This window comes from Mastacembelus armatus, chromosome 11 (assembly GCF_900324485.2).
Source record: "Mastacembelus armatus chromosome 11, fMasArm1.2, whole genome shotgun sequence".
In the NCBI taxonomy this organism is placed as follows: domain Eukaryota; kingdom Metazoa; phylum Chordata; class Actinopteri; order Synbranchiformes; family Mastacembelidae; genus Mastacembelus; species Mastacembelus armatus.
In genome coordinates, this window is record NC_046643.1 from 3,206,642 (window position 1) to 3,228,985 (window position 22,344).

A 22,344-nucleotide genomic window follows, 5' to 3' on the forward strand; every position below is an offset into this window, starting at 1 on the left:
TCTCTTTGTGTTACACTTGACCTTTGTCTGGTTTTCAGAATATACAGATACACTGCCTATGTGTTTTTTACAGGGCAAACGTGCCGCAATGGCCAAAACACACGCAAGAGAGAAAACACATGCAAGAGAGAAAACATGCAAGAGAGAAATGCTGCAACAACGAAAACACACGCAAGAGAGAAAACACATGCAAGAGAGAAATACTGCAACAACGAAAACACACGCAAGAGAGAAAACACATGCAAGAGAGAAAACACATGCAAGAGAGAAAACACATGCAAGAGAGAAAACACATACAAGAGAGAAAACACATACAAGAGAGAAATGCTGCAACAACGAAAACACACACAAGAGAGAAAACACATGCAAGAGAGAAATGCTGCAACAACAAAAACACGCAAGAGAGAAAACACATGCAAGAGAGAAAACACACGCAAGAGAGAAAACACAATGGAAGTGTGCCAGGCCTGTAGGGGGACCTCAAACTGATGGGATGCTATGAACAAAGTTTGGTTAACTTTTACAGAGGTGACATAAAGAAGGTACGTTTTCCGTTTATTTCTAACACTTGACCGTCACGTTTTACAATATTATAAAAGCACAGTGTTGTAAAAGATGACGGCCAAATGTTTAAAAAGTAATAAATGGAAAACATACCTTCATATATCCCACCCTGCAAAAACGGGTTTTCGTTGTTGCAGCATTTCTCTCTTGCGTGTGTTTTGGCCGTTGCCGTGCATTTGCCCTTGTTGGCCACCATAGTTTTTACCTGCTGGAACAAAAGAAAAACAGCTGTACTGTAGGGCATTTAAACATTTTCTAACACATGGCACTGTTTCGCCTGCACGTTGGGTGCCTGCAGCACAACAACAGAATGTGCAATTTAAAACAACAGGACACAGGCAGTTTGGGAGTTTCATCACCTCCAGTGTTGGTGTAATGTGAGCAGATTTAACAAAAACATACTTTTCTGTCACTTGTTTGAATGCTTGTAAGCTTTACAAGCTGACAGTATCAGCACTTGCATTAGCAGCCGTTACACCAGTACATCTTTAAGTATGAGCTGTACTCCAGAACTCACATTCAGTTTATCTGTCTGCAAGTGTCAACTGACTACTAATTTCTTGGTGTTAATAGGGAAGTAATTGGAGGGTAAGTGCAGAGTACTAATTATGCTGGAAAGATGAAGTTGGGACTAGTGAGTTGGGATTGCAGACACAAGAAAGCTGTGCATTTATTTAGTTTCCCACAGACCACTTAACACACCCCTGGAGGAAAGTACTGAGGAGGTGCTCCACCCTATCCAGCCTTTACTTAACCGTTTACAACCCTTGCAGTCTGTGAGCACTCATCTCCTCGTCTTTCCTAGACACAGGCACAGACACAGGCCTGAATACATTGTATCTCACTTTCCTTTTGTATAAACCATTCAACCATTTTTAGCTCAGTGCACTGGAAAAGATGAAGATGACTAAGAGAAAAAGTGGATGCTGAAAATGTGCGTCACACTGGCAAAATATAACTCATCACCATGGAAACTGAGTGTATTGGTGGGTCTTTTTTTCACAACTATGTCACTCTCTTAGACAAACCCTCTTTCTTCTTATCCCTCTCCTTGTGTCTTTTTTCACAGAAATATTCACAAGCATTTCTGACTAGGTAATAGCATCACAGGCCAGAATCACGTGTCGGTAGAAAATATTTTGGAAACAGCTTTATGTTCTGTGGAAAAATAATTTAGTAGTAAATTTAGAATCAAAAGGATGGGAAGTACTGTAATAAATGTACTGTCACTCCATTGACAAATTGACAAATAACTAGTTCAGCTGTTGTTTTGTGCCTTGGGAAACAGCGAACAGTGTTTAACTAATCTGTTAATTAGAAATTGTAATTATGTTTCTTACATTTGTGCTGTTAAATGACACAGAGGGTAATGTGGCGTTAAATATCAGCTTGCTGACACATATAGACCAATAGCTAATAACAGAATGAAGATCTTTTTTCAGGGGAATAGTCACTGATACACTGTGTGTTAACATATTTTGAATTTTTTGGGGGGGTTGCCAAAAAACCACTACAGGTATCTCTTCTGTGTTTGTTTTGTTACCAATGATACATACCGTAACTGGACACAAAAGTAACACAGTTGACACTCATCAAACTAGCTACCAATAAATTTCCATCCAGCCTTTCAGTAATTTTTGTTGATGTTGTGAGAGAACTTTACACCATGGATTATCCTGCTTTAATACAAGTTGGACCTTATTTTTCCTCTTTTCATATTTTAGGCTGTGATTACTATCTGTACATACAGAATCAAATATTTTGCTCAGGTGTGGGTACACATCAACAATGCTAAAGCAAAGTCAGGCAGACCAACAGACTCCAGCGGGTAGGAATGAAACGGGATAAAAGAATATTACAGTATCCCAACTGTTTGCTGTAAGCATCAATAAGTTTACTTGCACACTTTTCCTGAGCCATGAAAAATTACTGACAGTGCTTGCATCGCAAAATATTGAGTCTTATTTTGCTGAAACTGGAGAGAAAATATCCCAGGAGAAATGAACCTTAAATCAGCTATGTAAACTGTATTTAGCTGGATTTTAACATGATTAAACATTTTAACATAAGGGAGAGCAGGAGACGATAGAACTGAGGTTTGAACGGCTGAGATTTAGTGGAGTAACCGGCTTCTGCAAATGACTGAATGCATTTAAATGAGACCTGAAGAGAATAAGAACTGAGGAACTATGTAAATGAGCATTACATACAAATAGGACTTAATTATGTTGTACTGTTATGGATAGACATGATTATTAAAACAATTATTCCCTTTCAGATAGTGAAGCATTACATATCCCAAATGAATTACAAATGTACGCACATGCATGTATGTGCACAGATGCTTGTGTGTTAAAAAGTACTACAGAGTATGTAGGGAGGAAAAGCATTCCCATTAGAGTGCCCATTAAGTCTGATTACAAGTGATTACCATCTGTTGCAGAGATGACCAATCCTGTCCTGCCACTGAATTAATGACATGAACAAATGCTTTCCTTTCTCGCTCTTGCCATTATCAACCCGCCTTTTTTTTCCTCTTCTTCCCTTGAGATAACACCATGAACATAACATGACTTCCAATCATTTTTTTAGCAGACTTTGAGTCATAATGGACCCTTCATTTCTCTTACTGCACGAGTTTTATTGTTGTTTTATTTATGGCCATTTCCCTCTCAAAATACCATTCTTTGCTTCAGGGGCTGATGCACACAGAAAGATACAGTGGGGACTGCCAATCGAGAAAGGAAAAAAGAAATGTATACTAGGATTTCTCCACCCTTACTGCAGCATGAAGGGGGTGGGGGCAGATGGTGTTTGTGGTTGTAACCACATGTGGAAACCACCAGAGGTTAAGCACATTTTAAAGTCACTGTGGGAGTTGCTTTTTTGAGGATAATGTTGCATATAGGTCATCTTATCCGGATGTAGTGCTCTGTGGAAATCCTGCCACACAGACTCAACATGCAGTGCAAAGGTGTTTAAATCTCATATTGTCAGGTCACTGCAATGGGCTTTTTTTTCTACAGTTCTTTCATTGCAAAAAGGTGATTGAAAGCTTACGGTAGGCCTAAACCTGGATTGTCGGTATTCTTAATGTTTTGGAAATCACCAGTGTGACGTTGTTAAACTTTAAATACCACCCAGTGCCTCAGGTACATTTTCAATGCCATTGCAGCATGTTTGCAATCATTTCTAGGCATCCTGAGCACCAACAGCTTTTCATAGCTGGACTGTGGTTTTTATCTCACCTGCTCATTAGTCTGACCTGGATCTATATGTGTGTGTGTGTGTGTGTATGTATTTTTGTAGGTGTTTCTCAGGGAGCTCAGCAGCTACTCAGTGCTGCCTGGAGTCAAACTTCACCACTTCCTCTGGTAAGACCTTCATGCCACTCAATTCCACACAGCTGTGGTCCTGCAGCCTGCAGAATGCCAAACACACAGTGTCTCTCTCTCCATTAGACATCCCTGCTGTGGCCAAGACACACACAAACAGATATCATCTCTAGCAGCTGCACATTATGATGTAAATTTAATGAAGCTTAAATCTTGGTCACCTTCCAGACTAGGTCATTAATAGTGTACTGTATATCAGACTGGTTGTTCTTGTTTTGGTTTGGTTCAGTTTTTGGTCTCTAACATCTACTGAGGGATATTTCTGGCTTTAGCTGCTAATTGCTGCACTATGTTCAGGAGCTACTCACTAACCTTGCCTGGCTGCTAATTGGTGCACAGCAGGTTGTAGCGGGATTTTTAAATGTTTGTCAATGAAAACAGCTGTGTGATTTGGCTGAAAACTATTGTGTGAGAGCAGCAAGACTGAAGCAGAACAGCAAAGGCACAATGTCTCTGCATGTTCAACACTACAAATGATGTGTAATAATGTCACTATAATCACCAAATGTGTAAAAATCCACCATCCTTTTCAACCGTTATACTGTAGGTCCTGTGATATAATTCTTATATCGCCTCATGTTACTTTATTTTCATTTGATATATGCTTAGTAAGATAACATCAAAGAAATGAAATGAAATAAAGTTCCAAAATGTTACTGGACATCAAAAATAATCAAGGCTTTGTCGTCCAAACTCCATTCAAAGGGCTATCCAACTATTTGACTGTCACATAGCTGCATTAGGGAAAACTGTTGCCTCTATAGGCATATTTAGCTTCTCATTAAGGGCAGTGAAAATCTTGCTGGCTGTCACCTTTTCAAACAACATCAAAACCTCACTGTGACTGATTTGATTTCTGCTACTAAAAAAAACTATATCTGAAGTTATGACCACTAAAATAAAGCAGCTACTGCATGTTACTGCAAAAACTTGTGTAACTCTGCGAATTGATCTTTGTCAAAGCCATCCCTGTTTAAAGGCTGTGGCAGCTTATTAAAAAAGAGCAACAGGCCTGCTGCTCAGAGGAAATGTCCAATAGAAAACTAGAAGCTTTCATCTGCACACATGAAATAAGAAAATGTGTTAGGGCTAAACATCACACATAATCTGTATCTAATTGTTGGCTCCAGCTATCGGCCATTGGTCATGCACCATGCCTGTGCCCTCACCGCTGGTCATGGATTATCAGTAGTCATTGAGGAATTATGCACATGACTGTGTACAGTGTAACAGGAACACTGTAACATTTTCCAAACACACCAGATCCAGATAGCCCCTGTGTATTATCAAGCCTTTTTGACATTGGCTGGTGTGTTTTTCCTGGCAGTTATAGAGTTTAATGTAATATGATAGGTACACTGGAGACTCCCACACAAAGACATTCAGATGATTCTTCTATCAGCTTTAATTCTTTAATGAAAACACCATCTGCTGCCCTTTTTATGATACCAGTTGCCATGATGTTGAGCCTGGATCGTGTTGCACAGTGTGATGCAGCTTTGTAAATTAAGTATTAGAGAGTCCAGGTATAATGGGCGATAGATTAAGATGAACTTTTATCTGAATGCCACCTCAAATAAATTACATATTGGCCAAGGCTATGACTACAGTTTACGTCTGCTTGTCAGTGGTGATTCATGATGCAGGAGACATTGCAGGAAAGCAGATTACCACTGATGACTGTTAGAAGGGCTGACATTTAGGCTTAGATAAGGTCCTGATGCCCTTTGTGGAGTTTTAAAAACAACTACAGCCATCAAATTATAGCAGTTAGTGTCTCTTTCATATGTTGTGTAGCTGTTTCTTCAAGTGGGGTTTGTGCTTTGTCCATTTGCTGCAAAGCCTCAAAGAAACTTTATGTTGGAGACATTTTCAGTGAGGCACTCTATAGCCTTTGCAAACCATATAGGAAGATTTCCAGTGGTGTTAATGTTTTTAATAGTTAATTGCACAGCAACTGCTAAATTCTGGCATGGGTTGTCTAAGGAGTCAACATGAAAATTAATGTCAGTTTGTCAGTAAATTAATATCTGTCTGACACTCCCTCATACAAAATCAAAACAATTGCATCACCCCAAACCTTACATCTTCACGCTGATGGGAGTCTCAGTGTCAAAAAAGGACAGGAAACATGATACAAATGGGTTCTTTGTCTTCCTAGTGTTTGATGGATAATCAAGTTTTTTCTGTGGAACTGCATTTCCAATAATGCTATAGGGGATGTTAACAGGGGACTGTAATGCTGCCAAGCTAGCACCATTCAGTTACCACTTGTTTGTAATGAGGCAATGGACGTACAGACAGGTATTGCTGTGATACTGAAAAAAGCTTACAAAGTATATGATACTTAGACAAATTCAAATGAGCATAATGTTCATCTCACAGGGCCAGATCTATGCATGGGCAGGGGTGGGCTTAACCCATCCAAATATCAGTCTTGCCCACCCAATTAGAATTTAGTGAGAGACAGACTTTATCTATTAGTTTTTACGATTTGTGTGTTGGTAAAGGCGATCTAAGGCAGGCTGCGTGTTAAGAAGTTTGAGGGATGACTGTAGACTGCCCCAACCAATCAAAAAATAATACTACGCAGTATTTTCTCTGTTTTTATTGGCTGAAGGCTGGTATACTCTCCACACTCTGACAGACAAGAACACAAGCCATAACAAGTAGGAGTATTTGTGTGCAATGCAGAGATGCTGCTACTGTTGTTTCACAAACTCCATCTTCCCCACCTCCCACTTCAGAAATAAATCTGTCTCCCTCCACCTCATCCACCCAAATTCATTCCGCCAGTGGCAGCGAAATGCTGGACCTAAATTTAAACGCGCTTGTCCCTGCCAGTATTAAACAGCTACCCCAAACATACATTTGGGCCCATATCGCAGCCAATTAATTTCATCTTTTTCATCTTGCTTTTTGCAACTATCACATGTTTGCAGGTGACATTCTGGGTTGCCAGCTATCCCTCCTCATATCTCAGAAAACATCACCACAAATTATGAAATAAACATCATTTTGGTAAACCCACCCCATTTTTGAGTGTACACACATAATATATTTCAAAAATATCAGGACCAGTTACATGTTATCAGTTGTGGGACAGAAATGATAAGAGGTATAGGCTTAGAATTCAACACTATCTCTGGTTAAAGAGAACTGCTTGCTGGGATACTTGTTTGGCTGAAGTTCACATAATTTAGCTCACACCCAAGCAAGCCTCGATAAAACGAGTGGAGCTCTGTTAGTCGTTTGGACTTTACTTGGCTAGATCCAGGCTTTGAGAAATTGGAATGCACTTTTATTATGTATTCTGTGCCTTTATTAGATAGAAACAGTCTTGAGATATCATGAAGTAAGAGGGACAGAGAGATGCCAAATTAAACGGGGCGGGGCTTGTGCCATTTCAGCTGTGTTTTCAACACAACAGATAAGCTTCTGTTTTAATTAATGCTGACTACACTGGCTGCCTTAAAGCCTGTACTGTATGGAGCCTATGTATGTGCTCAGGGGGGTGTCCACCTACTTTTGACCATATGATGAGTTAAATAACCTTAATAATAGCTTTCAGTGTCAAAGCTTCAGTAAAATGTAAGCATGTTATCAGTTCATTTCAGCTCCCTTTTCACTAATCTTTACACATACATAGAAGCTGTTTGGAGATGTGAGGAAATGAACATGACCTTCACACTCAGAAAAATTCTGGTCTGGTTTGAAAGTGAGAGAGGATGTGTGTTTTTCATGAGCTTTATATCAGACTCAAACCATGTTGACTTCATGCCTCAAAATTCTGCCCTGTTTTGAGGGTCTGTTGTGCTTCTCCTTTCAGAGACCTCTTCCATTTGTTAATGCTGGCATTACACTAATATTTAAAAACCTTTTGTAAAACCAACTAAGGACAGGCGTGTATGTATATAGGAGATAATCCTCAGCTACAGTAGGAATCAGCTGAAGGTTTGCATCTGTGTTTAAACTGTTAAAGCAAATAGTGTCTGCAGCACTCAAGTGGAATGCAAAGGCAACAGTGATTTGAGGTATCACTGTTTTTCACTTCTGAGCAACTGTAGTTTTATGTGAAAAATAAACTAAAAGATCTCAGATTGTTTGGACCTGTTGGTAAGGCTAGGCTCATTTTCCTGTAGGTGTAAAGAACTGGTTAGCAGTGATCAGTTAATGTGTTTTTTGGTTAAGGAAAAGTACAGCATGTACCACATTAAGAACCTGTTTCCTGTTTCCTGCCTTGCCCCAGGTTTGTGAGTGTGCATGCTTAGGAACTATTTCACAGTGTTTTGTTTTTGTTTTTTTTTTTTGCATCAGCTACTGTCTATCAACAGTGTGTGTATATTAAGAGTACATGGAGTACTTGTTGGTCTGCTTTCATTTAGCAATGTAATGACAGTGTTTGTATGTTGTCATGAAGTTCAGCAGCAGGCATCAACAGCAGAACAGTAACAGATAGAGATAATCAGCAGTCGTACATTGCGTTTCTCTGAGTCAAACTGAAAGGAATTGTTGCAAATCCTGAGAAGTTGTTGTAGACCGCTTGATTGAAAGTTAGTATTGCAGCACTTTATTACTGAATAACAGACATAATGTAACAGTGTATCTGAGGACTGGATGTAAAAAGTTTTCTCTTACCAAAACAGTGTTGTAAGAAAAACATTTTTCTAGAAGTTATCTCAAGATTTATTTACTTGTTGGAAAATATAGCTGCCAAATTGAATACAAGCCATGTCATGGGAAAATGCTTAAAAAGGGAAGGTTATGTTTATCAGAGCTCTAATTAATTCCTTTGTTATCAGTGTCCATACAGGCTTATTGATGAAACTGAAGGGATACTCTAGTAATTTGTAGTAATTGTAGTTCTATGAAGTTGGAGTGTGTAGAGATGACAGCTTGAAAAAAGACTGAAGCAGCAGTGGCTGAGAAATTCAGTTTTTTATTAGCCTGACCAGCCAGACCCACTCCTTTCTTAGTGAAAGAATGTGGGTCTAGACCCCCCTCCATAGCCTCAAATGAGCTGGGCCAATCACAGCCGTTTATTTGCAGTGGGGCGGGCTTTACGCTCCAGTTGTCCAATCAGATTTAAACAAGATTTGCACACATGCACTGACTTGTTTCTAACGTTTCTCAATGACAGTCCCAAGTCCACAAAACTTTCAACACCTGGCTTTTGCTGTTTACTCCTTTTAAGTTGGAGTAAACCAATGCACAGGCTAGGTTTTTTATGGCATGGCTCAAGTTCCAATACTTTGCTTCTCATAATGCAACTTTCCTACCTGATAAATATTTCAATTCCCCATATTTTGTGAGGCAGATATTCCATTAAAGCTGTTTTTTTTTTTTTAGCAGCATGACACTGACATGGAATCTTTGAACAATTTGTTATTTACACATAGCAAGATTATCATCTCTGGGATTTGTGCACATGCTAATTGATAAGACAATACATTATACAACTGTTTTTAAAGTTAGAGACCGTCTAAAGAAAGAAAAGATGATTGTTTAGCATGTCATTGTTTACCAAAATCCTATAGTGGAATCGGTATGTAAAATGTATGATAACACATAGAAGTGAAGGCTGAAACTATAGAAATATGAATTCTAAGGAAATTTGACATACTAGTTGGCAATCTTGTGATTTTAATAAATGTCATTACAATTTCATAACATCAGTGTATTGTATAAAGTATATCCTTACAACAATCTCATGATATTCAACTCAGAAAATAGCATTAATTAAAGTTGTATAAAGCTTTTTGAGTGGTATGAACACTGGGCCAGGATAGAAATTGGATTTAACTGGATCGAATTGGCTTAGGTGTGTCCACATTGTGTCGTGTATGCTACACCAACGCAGAGGACAAAGTGTTCTCACACCTCACGGAGGATGTGGTAACTGTTGTGGAGAAATTATGTGTAGAGGAGGAAGTGCTCACCTACAACCTTCAGACTGCTGCGTCACTTACAAACAGAAGTGTAAGTGTTTGAAGTTATAAGATGCTATTTTTGAGTGATCAAAAGGTTTGGACTTGGCTGGGTATATGTGATAATAAAGTCTTGGTTTTGGAAAATTCTGCCAGTAAATTTGATCATTCTCTGTGTTTCCACTATACAGTCAATCAGCCTATTTAAAATTTGAATCAAGTTAAATGTGTTGTACAAGTGCAGTGATTGTCTTTTGTTGTGTTTTTTAGAGACAGTATTGGAAATAAGTGAAATATTTTCACTAAAGACTGGCTACTTGATGAGTCCCCTTTTAATGCACCTGTCAGTACTATAAAATATTGGTCTTATTCTTTAATTTCAGCATTGGGTTGGATTATTGTAAAGCACTTTGTGTACAATTGTATTATCTAAAAGTGCGCTATAAATAAATTTTGATTTGACTTGATTTGACAAAACATCTAACCTGAAGTAACACCAATCACCCAGCAATGACTCACCCAGCAATATTATTACACAGGAGGGAAAAGGATAGGGATAGATACAACTGCATTAAGGTTAGGGGTTGGTTGTTGTCATGGTTACAGTAATAATCTGGCAAAATTTAGAAAAGATCATGGTCATGTTTAAAAAGAACTTGGACTGTTTCAATGGACTGTTGGTAGGGAATGGGAAATGAGCAGCAACCTACTCTGTCAGTATGAAATGTTATTGACCGATCCACTCACTTCATCCTCCTCTCTCTAGACAGACTTTCAGGGTTTTCTGGAGGGCTTAGGTCCAGCTGCATTGCTTTCCACCAGAGATAATTTGCTGTCGTTCTAGCTCAAATTCATTTTTATTAGTCTGTACCCAGCAGTGCACTGAAACATACAGCTGTAGCATCTTGTGTTTTGGTCTGGGAATGAAAATTATTTTTAAGCTTTTATAGGTGAAAAACATTTGGATTTTGGATTTTTTTTCAAGTAAGTTCCACTTATGGTAATGATAGTACAATAGTACTAATGTGATGAAGGCATGGGTGTATGAAAATGCAAGTGTGTGTGGTTTGCGTAATGAGCAAGGCCAGTTTGGAGGCTGCACCATGACAGCACATGCACATACATGTAGACACAGAATTTCACAGTAACAGAGTAAACAGCAGGCTGCTGGCTGAAGCAGGCACAGCACTTTCTCATCAGGGAAAAATGTGCATTCTTTCAGGACTCCATTGGGGCTTTTGGCTGTTCAAGGGAAGCAAAGGGAGAAATCAATGTGTACAGATACAGAAGAAGCAGAGACACACTGTAACTCCTGTGTTCTCAAAGACAGGGAGAAACCACTAGAGCATTTCTATGAGTTTGACAGATTCTTTTCTTCTGCACTTGAATGTGAGGGTTTAAAGTAACGACAGCTTTTCTATAGGATAGCCTTAGTTAAACTTCCTGACCTCAGTATAACTGCACAAAATGTTGGATATTGTTGCCATATTGTCATATTGTTGCCTTAGCACACCTATTCATTATCTACCTTTTATCCTCCCTAGGTCGCAGGAGGCATAGAGCCAATCCCAGCTGACACTGAGTGAGAGGCAGGGTACAACCTGGAAAGACTGCCAGTCCAACATAGGGCTCCCAAGGCAGTCCAGATTAGGCTTGAACAGGGTGAAGTGCAAAGAGGTACATTAGACTATAATAAGCAAACATTTGTTACTTTTGTGTCTTAAATGGAAATTCCAGCACTCTTGACATATTCTAGCTATTCAGTCTATTGTAGTTTTCTCTGTTTTTAAACTATTAAGAAAATCAGATTGAGCAGAGATTGAACAGAATTAGCAGAGGCCAAATTCTTGATGACTGAGGCTACCCTGCTCTCCATAACTGCAGCTAATTTACGCCTGCGGTGGAAGTCCATTATTGTCACTTTTGTTTATTTGGGGCACTAATGTGCAGAAATGGCAATTAGAGAGCCACAGAAGCACTCAGCTGTATGATTTCCCCCCACTTCCAAAATAAATTGCCATCTGTAGACCTCCTTTGTTATGGAATCAGGTTGTCCTCAAATGCCTCCCTATAGGAAAACAGTTGGATATAGTTTAGTTTCCTTCACTATTATTTTCCTCTGTTGTATCTGTTTTGCAACATTTACATCAGTCTATACAGTGCATTCAGAAAATATTCAGACCCCCTCCACTTTTTTCAATGTTAAAAGTTATGGAAGAGTCCTGGTTTTGCCAGACTTCTTCCATTTGAGGCCACTGTGCTCCTGGGAACCTTCACTGCAGCAGAATATTTTTTGTAGCCTTCCCCAGCTCTGTGCCTATCAACAATCCTCTGCAGGCAGTTCCTTTGACCTCATGGCTTGGTTTTTGCTCTGATATGCATTGCCAGCTGTGAGGCCTTCTATAGAGAGTCCAATCAATTTAATTTACCACAGGCGGATTCCAGTCAACGTGTAGAAACATCTTAGTGATGATCAAGAGAAATAGGAGGCGCCTGAACTAATTTTCATATGTTGTTGCAAAGGGTCTGAATACTTATGTAAATGTGATATTTCAGTTTTTGCTTTTTAATACATTTACAAACATTCCTAAAATTCTGTTTTCACTTTGTCATTATGTGGCACTGACTGTAGGTTCATGAGAAAAAATGAATTTAATTTTTGGAGTATCAGACTGCAACATAACAACGTTGAAATAAGTTAAGGGGGTCTGAATACTTTCTGAATGCACTGGGTCATTTATTCAATTCATATTTTACTCCAGATAATATCTTTCTGGAGAGGCAAAGCATTGACTTTACATTAACTATTAAAAGTTCTGAAATATTGGAGGGTGTGTCTAGTACCCAGGGTTCAGGCAGAGCACCTTTTTGTTAATGTATATCCAACCACAATCCTACCCTAAAGCCTTGTTCATATTGGGTTAGGTGTTATACAACATTTTCAGTAATGCACATCCCCCAACACATCACTCACTTTCTTAACAGTTGCCAGGTGCTTTAAGATGTTAACCATAGTGTAGTGATTAGAGTACCCAACTATAAATGTGACGATGCTGGCTTGAGTCCTGGACCTCTGTGCTGCATGTCCTCCCTTGCGCCCCATCCTACACTTCCTGTCCACTGTCCTCTATAATAAAGGCACAATGCCCAAAAAAATATAACTTTCAATGTTTATTATTGGAAGTAGTCTGTTCTTGTAGAATAGTCCATTGTCTATGCTGGGATGCATTGTACTAAACTGAAGAAAACAAATCACAATTCCTAAAAACTGACTGTGGAATAGATAAAACAGATGACAATAACACAAACCTTAAGTTATCCAGGAGTCACCTGTGTCTAGTGCTAAGAATCATTGAGGGTCAATAAAAGAAGCACTAATTTACAGTGGTACGCACCTAAGTGATAGTAGTTATAATTCTTTATGAGAGAACTTGATAAGGTTGGTGTTAGTCCATGGGCTTACCAAATTTGGACAATTTACCATCTTGAAATTAAATCCAGAATCCAGTTTTAAGAACCGACTGGTTAGAGATTCACACTTTGATCAGTAACTGGGGAAACTTATTTTGAGCCAACTTTTTTCCTGAAGTCAATAGACTCCACCACCCTCCATGATGCGAAAATCTAATAGGAGGATATTTATAAAAATGTCCCAATCAGGAGTTTAACATTGCACAGTATCTGTTATATCTTGTTATGCTGATGCCCTGCTGTGATCTGAAATCATTTCTCTTTTCATTTTTTCAGTGTATGTTATACAGTGTGTGTATATATATATATATATATATATATATATATATATATATATATATATGTATGTATGTATATGTATATGTATATATGTATATATCCTGTTTTTGTTATCCTGTTTTTCCTTCCATCTATCTTCATATTTGTTCCAGGCAGAAAATCTTTGGGCATCTGTCTGTCTGTCCTCATTAGAGCTGCAGAAACCTGTTGTATCGATGAACCAGTTTTTGGGATTTTCCCCAGCTGTTGTCTGGATATTAAATGCTCTCTAGGGTAAAATGCAGCAAACCGAAGCCAGTTTCCCATAATGCCTTTCAAGCCAGCTGTTGTTCCAGTGCAAAGGAATTACAAGAGCTGTAATACTTTCTGCATTTTTGTTTTTCAAAGCTTGTTGACACTTTGAAACAGCATGGAGGCTGCTGCAAAATCTTAGTGGTTGGTTTGTTGTAGTAATGAATATATTGGTCATTCTAATTTAAGATTTGTTTCATGTTTGGAGCAGATAAAGGCTCCCCTGAAACTGACCCCTGCAGACTCAGGACTATATTGCTCAAGGGTTTAAAATGCTGTTAATGGACACTGAAGTACTTAAAAAGATGTGAGAAATCATCCCAATCCTCCACAACTATATGCCCATTGTAACTGGATTCAACGTGATTGGCATTTGCAGCATTCAAGGAAAGGCCTCGGAGCTAATCAAAAGAGTTTATGTTATGTGAACTCTAAATATTTTTCAAATAAACCAAAAACTTTAATATTAGAATAGGTTTTTAAGGCATTATTCCTGGAAGTATTTTTTGTTTTATGCAAAGTCATATGAGAACACTGGTATCAGTCATATTTCCAATACACAGATCCTGCGACTAGCCCCATCGTCAGCACTTCATACATTTCTCCATATGTATCTCTGGAATGTAACTGATTTATAATTCTGTTTTAGAATTATAAAATAATAACACAAAAAAAATGTACTGTAGCTCAGGGAACTAGAATATACAGTATCTTAATGACATCTGAAGTTAGGTAAGCATGGTCTTTCAATACCACACATCTTCTGCATGATACAGGCTATATCATAAAATTAAGCATTTTATGGTACTGTATGCACAAAGATGCAATTGATCATTATTTTGATTTAACTGGCTACAATTCAAAGCCAGACTAGTTTTGAAAAGTGCACTCCACCATGTTGTGCAAAATAATTTGACAGTTTTCATTTCTTTGTTTTAATCAGCACCTTGTAATGTCCTTTTTATAAAACTCAAATACACCCTCTGTTAATTGTTAAAATGTATGAAGTCTACACTAAATCGATTTTTTTTTTTTTTTTTTTTTTAATTTTGCAGACTGAGGTTTACGACTCTGAACATGCTTCAAAGTATGTTCCAGTTTAGTTAGCTTTTAAGTTTAGTTTAGCTTTATAAATCTCAAATGTTCCACACTGATGATTGTAGGGCCTCCCTCCAAGAGCTGCACATATAAATGAATCAACAGCACAGATTTGAAAGTCATTTGAACCTGAGGCTTGATTAGTGCACAGAGAGAGGATACAAGCCTCTGTGAACTGATGGCCAGTCTCCACTTCCCCTGGCTTATCTTCACAATCACATGGGGTCCACTTGTTGTGGCTTCAGTTGCTGGTGTGGAGACAGACTCACAAGAACAGCCAGACAAGGACATTTAGCATCCTGGTGTCTCAGTTTACCAGGGCCAGGTGGACACACAGTGTGATTGCCATTGTGCCATATAAAGTAACACTTCAGGCAGACGGAGGAGATGCTGCAGCAGAGCTCTACATGCATCATCCTGTGATAGAGACAGCTAAATGGACTGTGTATCCGCTGCTGTGGCCCTGGTTGCCCCACTGCTCTTGATTTATTATTTATTATTAGTTATTTCCTAACTGCTAGGATGACAGCATTGTTGATTCAGGAAAGGTGTGTAAACCAAGTAGTGCTGATGATGACAGGTCTTCAGCTAGTTAGGACTATCAGGGGGGTGGAAAAGGTGAATTCTAAACATTGGACAATTGAATAAACTAAAAAACTAAAAATAAATGTGGTGTTCTGGGCATGTCCCACCGGGAGGAGGCCCCGGGGAAGACCCAGGACACGCTGGAGGCACTATGTCTCCCGGCTGGCCTGGGAACGCCTTGGTGTTCCCCCGGAAGAGCTGAAGGAAGTGTCCAGGGAAAAGGAAGTCTGGGTATCCCTGCTCCGACCCGGCCCTGGATAAGCGGAAGAAGATGGATGGATGGATGGAAAAATAAATGTTTTCATACACCTAGAATGATATTTTCAAAAAGTATTTTTTATTTTCTATGCAAATAATGTAAAAGAAAAAAATATGTAAGAAAATAAAAGAGGAAGAAGGAAGAGTGAACATGCTGCATTTACATCCCACAACAAAAATATTTGCATACATACACATTATATTCAAATATATTCACACGCAGAGTGGCATACGGCAGCCAACACGCACATAATCCATATAGATGTTTAATCTGTATGGTGTGTGTGTAAACAAAAGTATTAACATTCAGTGAAAAATCAAAGATCCCTGTACCAGCAGAAATGATCACACCTGGATAACACTGCATTAGAATAAGATCCAGTTAAGTTAATAAGTTCATTATAAAAAAAAAAGTGCATTGATTGAAATTACACAGTGTAGATGTAAAAGATTCTATGTAATAGTTTGTATAATATATGATGAGAGATGACATTTCACTGATGTTCTATTTTTTTTTTGTGCAGCTGTTTAACACATTTGACCACTAGGTGTCACCCTACACAGAGGCAAACATAAGAGCTGTAACAGCCTGGGTCTGTAGCTGCATACATACAATAGCTGCATTCTTGAATGTCCCCTGAGATGCAGACACATCAAAAACCTCTTTCAAACTGTTTTATCAAGCTGAAAAGGCTGACTAGATCCAATTAGTGGCACTTTCCTCTTCACATGATAATGGGTGCTTGTTAAAATGGCACAGCAGGGACAGACGAGCCTTGAGTACACCTTACTTCAAGGTTGTGAGCTGTTATATGTTCAGAATCCAAACAGACTTAAAGATAAATTATTTCTTCAATGTGTTTTCAGCTTGGTAGGTACCCAGATGTCTGAGAAGGCTCTGAGGATGACGTCTCAACCTTGAACCCCACCAGTATGTCAGGTAAGACCACTCAACCACACCTAGTCTTATTCAAACTCCCAAACACAACAAGCACTCACTGTTCCCCCTGACTGTGCAGTGATCAGTGGTATTGAGACACTGACTAGAGCAAAAATGCAACAGTAATTCATATAGAGTGCCAGATTTTACATCTTGCTGCTATTCTCAAAATAGCTTAAATCTTTTCAATTTAGACCTTTGAACTCCAGGGAAGTTTAAATTAAGAAGCCACAGTTTGGGAATTCATTGAATCTGACAGGGAATTCATCTAAATCATGGGTAGTTTAATGTGTTATTTCAGCAGAATAATCTTCACGCTGTGACCACTGTCAGCATATAGATTTTTAAAATAACAGTATTGTGTTTGTTTCTTGTCAGAATGCACTTCTTATCTCTTAGGTCTTAGGTCCTCTCTCAGGCCGTCTCACGCATCAGTACATTCCCCTCTGTGCATTTGTTGACCCTGCAGAGACTGTGTAGAGGATGAACAGGCTGTCATGAGTGGATTTAAACAGTCCCAGCACCTCGCTCACCCTACACATATGCTGTCAATTTCAGCACCGTGAACAAGCTTATACATGTCACATGAGAATGAAATGAACCTGATGTCCTTACTCACTGCAACACCAACAACAACACACTGTGATGAGTGATGTTTCTGATGCTGTTGTTTTAAGATACACACATTTGCCTGCTCTTGCATCAGCTTCTGAATGTTTTTATTTGATGTGAAAAGCCAAGCAGTAGCCTGCTTGTTTCACCGAGCAAGTAGCTTTGTTTTTTGTTTTTTTTTAATGTGCCTCTCCCATCTATTTTAGAGCCAGCAGAAAAATGCTCCCCCCGCTGGAAAGATGAGGCCATTCAGAATGGTAATATTTATCCTCCCTCTCAGCACTGCTTTCCCCCTCTCTGTCAGTCTGGGTGAGACCTGGAGCACTCATGAAAAATGTAGAGCTTTTCACTAAAACTGAGGTGCAGCTTCAGATTCCAACTTCCTTCGGTTTCATCTTGTTAAAGCAAATTAATGAGTTGATATACTCTTGTTTAGATCAGATAATATTATTAGTCATTTGGAGAGTGTAAAAACATGTCATGTTATTTCTATGTTTTCATGTTTTTATATGGAGAGAAATTAGTCTCAATAATGGCAAATAATGTTACATGATCTACAACATAAAAACAAGAATTGCTGATGTGTGGAGTATGACAAGTTATGATAAATAAATAAATCTGCCATAACATGAATAAATATCAATTTTACATTTTTGACTCAACTTCAAGTACATATTTGATCCTGTGCCAATAGATATCTAAACTTAATTGTGTTGTGTTGTTATTTATTTATTTATTTATTTACAGTTTGCCACTACTTAGATTATTTTCTCTCCATATTTCTCTCTCCAACAAAATTCACTAGTTCAATAAATCTACTATTTAGCATTTTAGCCACATGTAGCCTGCAAAGAAATGTGTGTTGGAATGACATGTCTGAATTTAACAAGTTTGAAAGGTGTAATAACTAATTTGCTATGCTAAGTGTTTGACTCCTTAAATGCTAAACTTGCAAGCTTCCCCATTTATCTCTCTCTTATTCACTCTGACCCATCAATCACTTAACAAATGAACTTTCAAGTGAAAAGGCAGCACACACGGCCTTTCAGATTAAGTTTCCATCTGACTATGAATGAACCTTGGATGCTCTCCATGGATTACTTCTGGTCCTTTGCATTTCAGCTGTGTTTCAGCTTATGTTCAGGAGATACTGATGCTTTTACACTGTTTACTGAAGCCGTCCCATCTGTATGAAGGTTTCTTACTCATCAAGCCAGTTCCTTACATTCCTTTATAGTCTTGTTCATGCATTTAGACTTCAGTGGAAATCACGGGCATAATCAGTCTGTTGCACTGAGGTTGTTCTTCGTAGCACATTTTTTCACTGACCTGAACTGCATTTCAACTTCAAATAATATAATTATTGTAATAGAATATTGAATCATTTAGGCATGTGTACTGTGGTGTGGTGTGTATATTAGACTTAACTAGTGATGACGATGATGTCAACAGGTCTGGTGTCACTGAATGGATGGCCTTGATTTTGTATTGTTGAAGCACATTATGTCTTCATGGGAATGAACTAAACTGTATAAACCCAGTGTTCAGGGAGTATGGAGCAGCTGGCATTTCTCTCTGAATGACATCAGCACAGTCTGTCTCTCAGCTGTTCGGCCAAAGACAAATTGAGCTGTGTAATGTTACACTGCAGACGTTGCTTCAGACGTTTTCTGATCTATACTAAAATAGAAATCACGTGGTTTAGTCAGCTTTATCATTATGTGTACTGCACTATACTGTAGGTTAGATAATGATATTGAATTCTGTGCATTCTGTGATTTTCAATTCAGTGTGGCAATGCAACATTCAATTCACTTTTGGTTATTTTGGTTAAAATTTTAAATGAAAACTGAATCAGTTGCATGTCATATTTCCATGGATGAATGGCTCAAAGATTCACTCCTCTTCTGACTGGTTAGGACTTGTTGCCTTGATAGGTCAAGCTTGGTCAAGCCAAGGTCAAGTTTGAGTTAGCCAATCAGAGGCAGTTGTTCAGATGCAGGCATGGACCTCCATGATGAGTGGGTGACAGTTTAAATTTCAGATTGAATTTTGACACCAAAAAAGTGTTGTGCCAATGAAATATAAATGTAATTCACTGTTGTGATCACATGCCATCAATAAGTGGAAGGTTTTTCGTCCATATCATTTGACGTCGACAAGCTAAAATACCGTGGTGGGACGAGCAGATTGTTTGTAAATGAGTGATGTCTCACTGGACATATGATTGGTCAGCATACATAATACGAACACAGGTCATAGAATGAGGTTAATTATAATTTATATATAATGTACAGTGGATATAAGAAATTTATTTAGTGAGCGTATGTTCTGTTGTAAGCCCCCCGTACTCTTCTAACAATACGGTTCGTAATTGCAAATCATTCTTTTTGTTGTAGGGGAAGCTCTTACTGTATTTAAAATGAATGAAGTTAAAACTGCAGTATCTATAGTAGAATTCATTTTGAAGTGCAGGATAATCCTCTCAAACTTGAACCCTTAGTGATGGGAGCCTTCTGTTGTTCCACTGAGCTTACCCTGAACTCTCAGGGGAAAGGTTTACCAACTCAGGTAACACCGACAAGCCGAGGACATCTGGCTCAGGGTGTCATGTCAGTTGAGGGCCCGGGGTAAAAGAGATTCCTCACATCCAAAAATTGTTCATGACCGGCTTTGAACCCCCAAGGCCTAAAGTAATCAATTACGTAGGGAGGGAATATATGTGTGCAAAAGTCTGCAGGGCCACTGTGGTGAGGTACCATGAGGAGAGAAACAATCTTCAGGTTTGCAAGGGTACAGTATCATAAAGAAGTGCCACAGATGAAGAAGACTGTTGTTACCTAAAATAGAAAAACAAACTTGTTGTTCACTTCAGCCACATCAGGAATACCTGGAGTTAGCTTTTGGGTGATTTGCATGGGTACTTACTCAGCTGTATTTCACACAGGAAAAGTGAAAAATTTTTCTGGACATGCTCTTTCAAACTGTTTTATTAGGCAAGGATTAAGAAAAAAAAGAAGCAGAGGTAAGTAGAGTAATATGAAATATTAGAGAAATTCTGAATATATTTACATATATTACAGAGAAATATTAAAATAGTCCAAAAAAAAGTGTTAGTCCGTACTGTTCTAAAATGATTAGAATGCATGTGCTTGTTCTGAAAGTGATACATTTGTGGAATTAGAAATATAAATATTCTTAATACTTAATGTTCATCTTGACTTTTTATATATGTTTGGATATTTCACATTACTGTACACGTATTGCTCATTTCTGATTCATAAATACTTTTTTTTCAGTACCTTCAAATAGCACATGCGTATTACATTTCCACATACGTACTGCATATATCTTTTTGGGGGGGATTTTACCAAGTCAATTTTGAAGCAGCTTTCCAGCATTTTTCAAAAAATAGTTCAAATTTTTTGAGTAAATATTAATAAATGAAATGTTTTTCTACTGTACATGATTTAAAAAAACATATCAAAAGTTCTAAACTTAGTTAAGTCAAAATGCTTCATTAAAAATAGAAATAATTTGTAGTAAAACATGGGCGTTAATTCTCTCCACTCAGACAACAGATTGTTTCAGTACTAACAGGTGATGAAAGCTTAACAGTTCCTTGACGGTTGTTTAAGAAACTCCAAACAAGATTAGTCTATGGCTGGGACATCACCTCATCAAAAAGTTAAACTGGTATCAAGCCTGCTTGCAAGCAGATTTGCCTTATTGGGTCTGCCTCTTACCAGCTGTTGCAGGTTGTTACATGTACTTGTCACACACTCACACTTATTACATTAATGGTGCCTGTAATCCCATGATAAGCTATTTTAACTGTTCACTCAACCAGATTATATAAATGAAATATTTGACTTCTCAAGTTTGTGCAGTTATATTTAAATGTGCTTTTGAGATTAGTTTGTTAACTAGATAGATGATGGAAACAGTGATTCCAGACTTAGATTTCAACACTAATGTCCATACTTCAGTGCTGCAGTGAGTAAAAAAAAAACTGTTTTAACAAGTCAAACAACTGTGTGTCATTTGTTAAATCCTTAAGTGTTGGTAGAGTGCCAGGTATCTGTGTGTTTACAAGGGGCTTATGCTTAATGCCTTTCCATTCCTCCTATCTTAATGAAGTGCAAATTAAATGATAGATTGCCATATAAATAATATCTGACTTAACATCTTTTATGTAGCATCGTAAGACTAAGCAGTCACTAACAAGCAGACGTCTTCTCAGAAAACAGAACTGTTAGTGCCCTTAGATTGGCCTCACAGAGAATCACATCTCAGTCAGTAAAGCAATGCAATAAACTTTATTAATCACCAAAGGAATTTGCAGGCATTTAAGTAATTTTTGTGTATTTGTTTCTTTTTTTTTAATTTTATTATTTATTATTCAGATTGTAAATGTAATGTAAAGTGCCTAATGTGTTGTGCTAAAGGTAACCAAAAACCATAGAGATGTATCTGCTCAATTTCCCAGTTCACTAATACTCATCTTTTTTCAATTTTTAATTATTTTAAATTAAACTATTAACATCCTAAAGCCTGTTATCTATCTACACTGCAAATACACAAATACTTGATGTTTTTACAAGAGATGATAGTGAGTCGTCGCACACACACACACACACATACATGACTAAATATATAGGATATTTATTTATATATTTATCTTAATGCCTCCTTTAGGTCTCAGTTTAAAGGAATCCTGATAGATTTCTTTAGTCATAGAAGTCAGAATTATCATTTAGAAAGATGTGGTCTAATTTATTAAATGCTAATTTCATGTTCTAAAGGACAAGCAAACAAATGCTGTATATGCTGTGTATTTTTTTTCTCAACACTATACTGAACAGCATGCCTAAATAATTTCAAAAAGAAAAAAGGAGGGGGTTGGGGATAAAGTTAAGATCTT

At 37.9% G+C, this 22,344-nt stretch overlaps 1 protein-coding gene across 8 annotated transcripts in view; it reads left to right on the forward strand.

Moving 5' to 3' along the window:
- Nucleotides 1-22,344, forward strand: part of thrb (thyroid hormone receptor beta) — an 83,712-nt gene that overhangs the window by 44,506 nt on the left and 16,862 nt on the right. For 3 of the 8 annotated variants that reach the window (XM_026299699.1, XM_026299698.1, XM_026299696.1), the window contains 4 exons: nt 3,874-3,938; nt 11,431-11,563; nt 16,736-16,808; nt 17,627-17,677. In XM_026299699.1, coding sequence (XP_026155484.1) covers nt 16,802-16,808; nt 17,627-17,677 — 58 coding nt within the window. In that variant the 5' untranslated portion in view covers nt 3,874-3,938; nt 11,431-11,563; nt 16,736-16,801. The remainder of the gene's footprint in view (nt 1-3,873; nt 3,939-11,430; nt 11,564-16,735; nt 16,809-17,626; nt 17,678-22,344) is intronic. The other 5 variants (XM_026299702.1, XM_026299700.1, XM_026299697.1 and 2 more) reach the window with 3 other exon arrangements.